This window comes from Pleuronectes platessa, chromosome 19 (genome assembly GCF_947347685.1).
Source record: "Pleuronectes platessa chromosome 19, fPlePla1.1, whole genome shotgun sequence".
Taxonomy (NCBI): Eukaryota; Metazoa; Chordata; class Actinopteri; order Pleuronectiformes; family Pleuronectidae; genus Pleuronectes; species Pleuronectes platessa.
The window spans coordinates 10,002,745-10,012,567 of NC_070644.1; the positions used below are offsets into that span (position 1 = coordinate 10,002,745).

Genomic DNA, 9,823 nt, shown 5'->3' on the forward strand with positions numbered 1-9,823 from the left:
TATGTACGACATACGAGATTGTTTCATAAATCTGATTCAATTTGTGCTCATTAAAAGATAAGAGTGATGAATAGTGCTTTTTAAATAATTATTTAATTATTTTTCTGGCACAAAAGGGTGAATGAATAACAACAAAAAGAAAATAAACAAATATCGGTATCGGTATCGGCTATCGGCCAGATTGTTATTTTAAATATCGGTATCGGCCAAGAATTTCCATATCGGTGCATCCCTACACATAATACATCAGCTCTTCTCATCTGCTGCTGCCGCTGTGGGGAAGTTTGCCTTTGCCCTAGGAAAAAAGGGTGTGTCCCTTCCTACAGTATTTAAACTCTCCTCTACTAAGATTTATATTCAGTCCTGAAAATGGCTCTGGGTTTTTTGGTGTTCTTTCTGTTTGCAGTGTCTAGTTTAGAGCTGGAAACCACAGAGGCATTGAACGTGACAAAAAAATGTGAGGAGGACACCAACACTTTCCTCTGGGAACTAACCCAGGAGAGACCACTGGAATATGCTGTCCACAGTAAGTGATGCTGCCTTTTTAAAGAAATGTATTAATTATGAAAATAGACAATGTGAGATTTCTGATAGTTTGAGACAATAGATTTAAATTCACATCAAAAGAAAAGTTGCCCACTGGTTTTCTTAGATTACAAAAATATATGCAGTCCTACAAAACTGTAAAATGATGAGGCCAGTTGTTATAGAATCTTAATTATTGTAGTTAGATAGACGTGTAATTTTATTTACTTCTTGACTATCTAATATTTATTTTTTAATAATGTTTTGCCTATTTCTTTTTCTTTTTAAGACACTTTTAGATGCATTTTTATACGTGAAATGGGTTCTGAAAACAGAGTTATTCAATTACTCTTCCTTATTATTATTTTGTTATTATTATTGACATTTTTATCATGAAATGAAACTGAATTTAATTAATAACTGTTCATGTTTGTGATTTTATATAAGTTTGAAAGATTTACTCTGTTAAGATCAAAGTTTGAATTCACTGGATCTGGATGTATTTTTAGATCTACACCAAATTGTCATCAACATCAGTCCAATAAATATGCCTGACAAACCATGGAAAATGTTGAAAAAAGCCCTATCTAGCAATGTTAAAGAAAGTGAATACAAAATAATTGTTGGTGTATTTGTGTTTATTATCAGTGTATGATGCGTTTGGAAAGATGGGCAGCAATGTTGAAGGAGGTAATGTCAACCAGCCAGGATCCCAGCAGCAGTGTCAGTCTGCCCATGGCTCCACCTTCTCTGGACAGTACTGCCAGGTGTTTCGTCAGCAGGTAACAATATGAACCATCATTTTAAGAGATAAAACCTTGTCCTGGCATCTAGCTACAAGGATGGGAGATTTCTATTTCAATTGCCGTGTTTTTACTGACCCAGGAAACAGTTCGCTATTTTGTGGGTATTTGTGTTCCTGACTCCTGCAAGGAAGAGGATGTGGAAATGCTGGTGCTATACGGTCAGTGATTCTAAAAGTCTTGATTCACCAGTTTATTTGGTGAAATTTTGTTAACTTGACCTCCTGACTTTTTTAACAGGGAGACTTCAGATTGGTCAGACGTCCCTAATTCCTCCTTTTCCTTCCATCCTGGTCAATCAAACCGCTCAGGCCCTGTTGATGACCCATTGTTTGTCCAACACCGTTTCCCCAGATGCATTCGATGTCACCTGCCTGTCAGTTTACTCTCTACTGAATTATTTCCATGAGTATTGAACTGGAGAAGTGCTTCTTTACATGTGTAGGACTTCATCTGAGGGATTCTACACTCTATCTAAAATACTGGCACCTTTTCTCCTGCAGGTTTGTGTGTTCCGTGATGGTCGCGATACCTCTTGCCGCCACCCTGCTCACCGCTATAATAAGGTGGAAAAAGAACAGGGAGGTCAGTCCGTCTCTTGAATCATCCTCTATAAACACTGGCCTCAACCTTTATGGGACCCTGAAGAGCAATGGCTCCTCTGGCAGTGAAAGGAACGGTGGCAGCCTAGAGGAAAGGGGTAAGTTCACAGGAACTGGTTCCAAGCCATGACTGCAAGATCAACAGAAAATAGATAATGAAATAGATACTGAACTAGAGTTGTAATGATACCAAAACTCAACAAAGATTTGAATGTGAATGTATAAATAACAACGCTTCATCGTCAGCCACCTGACGAAGAAAAGTCACTTAGGCCGCTTGTATTTGCGACCCTACTCTTTCTGTCACAACCCAAAAGTTGTGACAATAGCTGAGGGTCATTAACATATACAATACATATCCATTTAATCAATAATTAAGTCATCAAATTGTAAAAGTAATGGATTTACACTAAAAACTGTTAAAAAAAAAAGCCACAACGAACTATAAAAGAGCCAAAGGTTGAGGATCAGTTAATTTGTTTCGGTTCTTTTTCTTCGATACAATCAAAAGTGAAATTTATGGAGATTGCATCATTTTTAAACACACGTTATTGAAAAGTATAAAAGTATTGATACTTTTGAAAACCCTACTAAACCCTAACCCAGCTAAACTTTGTACTAAAATAAACTTTAAATGTACAACCACAACATAGCACTTGTTACATTTAGATTGCTTCGTCTTTTAATTTTGTTATTGTCCTTGTAGATAGCACTAGCCACACACCACTGTGTTTTCCTCGAAGCTGTGTGAACCAGGGCCTGGAGGCACTTTCTCTTCAGAATACCAGCCAAGGTGTCCTGAGCACCTCCTCATCCATCACAGGAGGAGGCTATTCCTCCCTGAATGGCATACGTGTCCTCAGCCTGTTCTGGATCATATGTCTCCACTCAACCCACTTTCTAGTAGAGGTCAACCTGGGTATGAGATACTCCTTCAGTTTGGAAGTCTCCCCATTACTCACATATCATTGTACCTATATTGTATCATCTCTGTTGCAGATAACAAGAAACATTGGGAGAAAGCAGCTAAGAGCAACCCTCTCCATTTGATGGCCTCCGCTGGACCTATTGCTCTGGCTGTGGACAGCTTTTTGCTGCTGGGGTGAGGAGAAGCGTAAAGACAGTGGTAGAATCGACAAGCGGGTTCGAGGCAGTTCCAGAATTTCCCCTGTCAGCCCCTTAATTAAAAGGGCCAGGGAAATGTCTGAGTGGGCCTATGTGAGAATACAACACTGAAATGTATGGAAAGTTCAAGAGAGTGGGTGTGTTGATGACGTTTCTAACAAGCAAAGTACGCATAACTTAAAGGACCCATCGTGTGCCCATTTTTACCACAGTTGATATGGTTCCTTGGGGTCTTAATGAAATGTCAGTAACATATTTTGGTCAAAATAACACAAGGATCATTTAAAACAGCACCTTTTAACCCCCTCTAAAACAGACCTCCTCAGATTGACCTGTTTTGAGTGCCCCGCCTCCCTCTCATCCCCCCCCCCCCCATGTCCCCCTCTCCCCCTCACCCCTCCTCCCTCCTTCATGAGATACAAGTGCCCAGATTTGTAGCTATCCATTACCTCTGTATAAATATGGAGACGACGATACAATCTTGCAACCATAACGTTTTGAACCAGAGTCAGAAGGGTTGAAGCCTGGCTGCGAGAGCCCCAGCGCCCCAGCGCAGTCCAGCAGTGGGAGCAGTGGGAGCTGGAGCTGGAGTAGCAGCAGCATCCTTCCACACTGTTGAGTGAACGTTTAGAGGTGTCCCGGGGGTCTCCGCCTCGACGATCGGCATGTTTATGCGGCCACTTAGATGTCTGACGGGTAGCAGCAGCGAGCTAACGTGCTCCCCAGAGAGACGGCGAGACGGTGGAGCCCGGCCCGGCCCAGTCGGCGCCGTCTCCCCGGGGAGAGGGTGGAGCGCGTTAGCTCTCGTTAGCTCGCGAGCTAACGCTAGCCGGGGAGCCGGGCCGTCTCTCCCCGGAGCCGGTGAGATGATGGTGGGGGGTGGTCCAAGGCCATGTAGCGAGACTCCCTACAGTTTTTGGGACGGTAGACATGCCAGAGTAGAAGGACTACAGAAAGTGGAATTTTCATAATATGTCCCCTTTAAAATACCTTAAAAAGTGCACAAATATTTAGGATTTTTCCTGTTGTTGTGAATGTGTCGGACAATCTCCGGCTACGTTCCTCATATGTAAAAGGCAGAGTTCTGAAAAATAACCAATTTCTGGATTTTATATTCTGGTGTTCATGCCTGAAAGCTGTTATAATCTAATGTATCTGAAAAAGGGTTAAGGGTGAGTTTAATGGCAGCTTCTGTGTTTCAGGGGTCTGCTCAGTGCCAGGTCTCTGCTAAACTCCATCAACAGGGCTGATGGCAAACTGAGCATCTCTATGGTGGCCAGCTACCTCTTTAACAGGATTAAAAGGTAAAGGGTATTCATCAATTTACCCAATCAACTCATGCAAATCTGTCAGTGTCACAAAGTCATTTTTTCTCATCAGAATCTCGACGCAGTTCATTTAAAACGTGATCTCAGATCCAATGTCGATTTAATTGTTTCTTTCTGTCATTACAGGATTCAACCACTGCATCTGTTCATCCTGTGTTTCACCACTGGCCTCACCTCTTTAGTACGGGGGGGGCCATACTGGTTCCAAATCATGAAGACAATGACGGACTGTAAGACGTACTGGTGGGGGAACGTGCTGTTGATTAGCAATATCCTCCCAACCCCAAGTAAGGTACTAATTTTAACCTGTCTCTGGCTGTCTGTTGGAAATATATTTGTATGTTTATTGACCCACTGTATTTTGCACATTTGTTTCTTCTCTCTCTCCAGTGTATCCCGTGGGCATGGTACTTGTCTCTTGACTTCCAGTGTTATGCTGCCACTCCACTGTTGCTCTATTTTTACAAATTGTATGTCCACTGTGCTTTTATATCATTTCAAAATATATTTCTAATTAGTAGTGTTTTAAAACAGCCACCGCGTTACTCACACGTAATCCTACCCATCCTATCTGGTGTTTATCAGGAACAAAGGTGTGTTTGCGGCTGTGGCAGGAGGCCTGATGCTGATGACCATTGCTTCTGGTGCCATCACGACTGCGCTCCTGCAGCTGCCCGTCTTCCAGCCACTTTCAGGGTAAGATTGCGATCCACTGCGAATGCAAATAGGAACCAAATCTATCTAATAATTCTGTCTGTTGACACTGACACTTCATTACTGTAGAATCCAATGTAAAAGAGAGTTAAAGCAAACTAGCCATTCCATCTGTTTCTTTTAAATTAAAAATATTTCTTATTTGTTCATTTTTGTAGGTTCAATTTGGATTATATGTTATATTACTATGTGAAACCCTACACAAGATATGGGCCATATTTAATAGGGGTCTTAAATGGAATATACTTGACCACAAAGAAAGATCCGGTCGTAAAGCACAAGGTAAGAACGTATGATTATATTGATTTATATTTATTCAACAAGAATTATATGCTTGTTTGTAATATCATATACAAATAAAAGTCACAATGCTGACATCACGTGTGATCTTACTGTTGCTGCAGTGGCAGGCTGCACTTTGTTGGTTCTGCTGTCTTTCACTTTTGGCTGTGGTGGTTGGATTAGCCTACGTCCTAAAGGAGGAGCCAACCTCTCTGTCGTTGCCACATGCCTTCTATCAAGGACTGCACAGATCCCTCTGGGCTTTGGCTGTGACCTGGATCATAGTGGCCTGCGAGGAAGGTTATGGAGGTAAACAAAACCCGAATCCTGAGTCAAAAAAACTGTTGGTTGTTGAGATATTCGATCTTTAAATAAAGTCATCTGGGTCTGGGGTGTCATACATCACAGCAGTTGGCATGAAAGCATTTTTGGGGCGTGGCTTTGACAATGGGGGATGTAGGATTTATCATTGCAAGTGTAGCCTGCTCTGCTTCTCCATGATTACCAACCCGAGCTTTAAGCCCATATTACACTTAACATGGAAAATAATTGTTTATCTTGCTTTTGCACAGTATACAAGAATAAACTGTGTTCAGTTGTAGCATGTTTGTACATTTCTTGTTAAGTAATAAGTGAGATATTTTACACCTGAAAGCAAATATATGAATGTATTTTAAATTTCTGATTCTCCAGGTTTTATCAAGAGCTTCTTGTCATTGGGTTTCTGGCTTCCACTTTCCAACATTAGTTTTGCCTGCTACCTGTCACATCCTATTTTCATCATCATCTATATGGGCCTTCAAGAGACCCCGATCCACTACACAGACTTAAACTTTGTAAGTGGTCCGTTACATTTGGTTCCATAAAACCCACAGCTGACGCAGAGTTGGCTCTTTCTTTATATACAGTATATATACTATTTTAACTTAGTACACTGTGTCTTCTCTCTTCATTAGATGTACATTTTCCTTGGCCATTTGGTGCTAACGCTGGTGGTGAGCTACGTGCTGACTGTGCTGATTGAGAAGACCTACCTTCTAAAATACAGCCGTACATAGATGGTAGTCAGAACACAATAGAGAACCTTCATCCAGTCGTTAAACCTTCATTTCTATACTCTGTTTGTTTGTGCCTTATGAGCTGTGTCAGTTTCCCTGTGGAAATATGCTTCCTGGTAAATAAACTTAATGTACGTGTTTGATATAGAAAAATGAAACGTCCCCAAAATAAGGTGAGCTTGGGATTGATTTCCCTAAAATCATCTTTTGCCCCAACCTTCAGAATGATATATGTTTAAATATATTGAAAATTTATTTTAGTTTTCAATCAAACATACAACCAATTTATTATTTACCACAGTGCTGTACTACCATCTATAACTTTAAACCTGTTTAAATTATCAAATAAATTGACCAAGCCTTTTCTGTCAGGTCTCTTAAAGACATATTTTTATACATGTGTATCCTCCCAATACTGATCCTACCAACTACTGTTTTTACTCTTTTCTCATCAGTAACACTTTTTAAAGTATTTGTGCTCTAATGCTGTCTGTTATTCAAACTGCTCTTAATCATTTCCTATTGTTTGCCTTCAATTTTTCATTTTTAACTTGTAAAACATCTTGTAACTGTGTTTTGTAATGTATAATTTAAATAAAGTGTATGATTATGATTTTGATGATTATTATTTTAACTTTCAATGCACATACTTGAATTATCAATAATTTTTTAATCAAGGATATACTGTCAGGTGCTCAGTTGTATAATATTATTGCCAATTATTGTTTGGTATTTCTTTATAAGACTTTGGCATAGTTAAGATGTGTCTCATATGAGTCAGTCACCTGCTATGACACAACTGCCTAAAGTGGTTTTGGAAAAAGCATCCATTAACTGACCCTCTCACACATACACACACACACACAAACAAAACTTGGCCGTGACGCATTGGTCTTCCATGTGCAGCACCGTTCTCCTCCTCGCTCTTAACCGGGAAGTTTGAGGAGAGTTTGAGGACATGTGGCTCTCTCTGAGGTTTCTTCATTCTTCTTACCATGTCAAAAGGGTTTTCTAGTAGTTTTTCCTTACTCGGGGGTTGCGGGTTAAGGGCAGAGGATGTCACACCTTGTTAAAGCCCTATGAGACAAATTGTGATTAGTGAATATGGGCTATATAAATACAATTTGATTGATTAATCACTTCACATGTTGTTTTGCGACAGCAGGTGGAGCTCTCAGATGAGCAGTAGCTAGAAACAGTCTATTTTCTCTCTCTAACATGTTAAACTTGGAGCATTGCTGTTTTACGCAAGGCCAAGTCTCTGTTGTTAAACTATTTACAACGTGTTGATTTTTGCCGTTAAAGTCTCTGTTCCATCTCACCTATCACAGGAACAACGATGTAACAGCCGTCACATGGTTACAAAACTGCCCCTTGCTGTTATTACGAAACAACCTTTAGGAAGCGGTTTACGGGGAAAAAAATGTGCAGTACATGCAATATAAGTCAAGTTAGATCCAATCAAAAGTATTGATTGTCAGAGATGAAGATTTGGAAAGGCCGGGAAAAGATCAGTGACAACCTACGGGTCAGGACGTGCTATAGATCATGTAGTCCGGCAGCTGGTTACCTTAGCTTAGTTTATTTCAGCTTATCTAATTTAGTCTTAGCTTAATATAGCTCAGTTTTGCTTATTTAGCTTATCTTAGCTAAGCTTAGTTTATGTTGACGAGTTGGGTGAGTTGTGTCTTTCTGCTTCTAATCTTTATGCTCAACTAAAGCCAACTCATGTACCTTAAATTTAGCAGACCGAAAAAGTGGTATCAATCTTCTGAGCTACCTCCCTGCAAGAAAGCTAATACACCTGTTTCCCAAATTGTGAAACTGTTTCTTCTGATCCAATCCGACACCATTTCTAATTAATAAAAGCTTCAATGGACTTATGAAGCTTGGCCAGTAAAAGTGTCAATGTTTCATGCTTTTCCAAGTTAAAATCATGGCACCATTTAAATGATTGGAAACTAGCCCGCTGCTTATGTCATCAGGAGATTTCAGTGTTATGAGATAAGTCACACACATGCTGTGCAACGTGAGCAAGGTCATTTCAAGGTGAGCAAATTCATAATTAATACTTTTTCAAAGAACAGTTTGGGCCTCATACGGTTGCATTGTTGCTTTGCCAGTGCAGTTAGAGGTGTTGCCCCAGAAATGTGACTGTGTATTTTATGTTTAACACTTTTTAATTGGTTTTCTTTGGGTAATCAGTACAATTATACAACTACACATCACAAATCTGATGGATATACCCATCCCCACATCAAGACCCACCCGCCCCCAGCCAGCCTACCCCTTGCAGCAGAAGTACATACATTAAGAGAGACTTTAGAATGTATATATATATATATTTATGTATGTATTTGGCAGATTGGATTATTACAATACATACGACACTGCTGCAAGACAAAGCAAAGAAAAGAAAGAAAGAGGAAAATACAAATTTTAATTAATTAATTAAAAAATAGGTAAGTAAATAGGTAAATAAAATTTAAAATAAAGGAGGGAGAGGGGGGGGGGGGGCGGTTGTTGCCATCTAATCTTTCTCTTGTAGTGGGCATTGTATGTTCTCATAGGGTTAGAAAGGGATCCAGGTTCTCTCAAAGCTCTGTATGGAACCTTTCAGAGTATATCTGACTTTCTCCATTTTCATGAAAGACATGGTGTCTCTAATCCATCTTCTGAATGTGGGAGGTGTTTGTTCCTTCCATAAGAGCAGTATCAGACGTCTGGCAAGCAGAGAGGTGAAAGCTATGACAACATGGGCCCTGCATTTAGGAGGACGAGTTTTATCGGTAAAGCCAAAAATGGCACATAATGGGTTTGGAGGGATGACCGCACCAAAAATTGTAGAGTAAGCATGAAAAAAGTCTGCCCAAAATTTCTGAGAGGGCAAGACCAGAACATGTGTGATCAGCTGGTTGACTTTCTGTGTTTGAGATCTCTCCCCAAAGTGGTTAATTGTGCTCCGGAGGGATACAGGGAAATGTGAGTTTGTCAAAGAAGCTCAACATTTTTGGGGAGTTTTCATCCTGCTCAGAGCTATATAGGTCACTGTAGTATTGTTTACAGGTGTATTTTGAATAAAAAAAATTAAAAAAAATGTCAAACTCCAATCAAAAAAATGAACGCTGTCTCTGTTTTTATCTGCGTATATAGGGACTCATAAAACATTTACAAATGTGATATTACTCGCAAAATATTAAAGATTTAAACTTTGAAATTCATAATTCTTGCACAAATAATATACAAAGATCAGTATTTACAGCTGCCTTTGTCAGCAACTCCTCGTCGGTCTATGAACCTTTTGTGTCTATTAGCTGTATTTTGTAACTGCCTGGATGTTTGAATGTTGGAATTGGCAATATCTAGATATATAATATCTTTGCAAA

General features: G+C 39.8%; 1 protein-coding gene across 1 annotated transcript; it reads left to right on the top strand.

Moving 5' to 3' along the window:
- The first annotated feature begins 369 nt into the window (after window positions 1-369).
- Window positions 370-6,437, top strand: LOC128425143 (O-acyltransferase like protein-like). Its single transcript, XM_053411663.1, has 15 exons — window positions 370-526; window positions 1,174-1,307; window positions 1,411-1,489; window positions 1,569-1,704; window positions 1,832-2,028; window positions 2,637-2,849; window positions 2,930-3,032; window positions 4,258-4,359; window positions 4,510-4,675; window positions 4,774-4,853; window positions 4,969-5,079; window positions 5,256-5,379; window positions 5,502-5,688; window positions 6,073-6,215; window positions 6,336-6,437. Exons 1-15 carry the CDS (start codon window positions 370-372, stop codon window positions 6,435-6,437), a joined length of 2,034 nt encoding a protein of 677 aa, XP_053267638.1.
- Window positions 6,438-9,823: the final 3,386 nt, after the last annotated feature.

Excerpts from the sequence above, each read along its gene's own strand:
- LOC128425143 (XM_053411663.1), top strand. The coding sequence starts at position 370 with ATGGCTCTGGGTTTTTTGGTGTTCTTTCTGTTTGCAGTGTCTAGTTTA. Across the intron at positions 1,308-1,410 it reads GCCAGGTGTTTCGTCAGCAG|GAAACAGTTCGCTATTTTGT; the intron begins GTAACAATATGA and ends TTACTGACCCAG. Across the intron at positions 4,676-4,773 it reads TCCTCCCAACCCCAAGTAAG|TGTATCCCGTGGGCATGGTA; the intron begins GTACTAATTTTA and ends CTCTCTCTCCAG.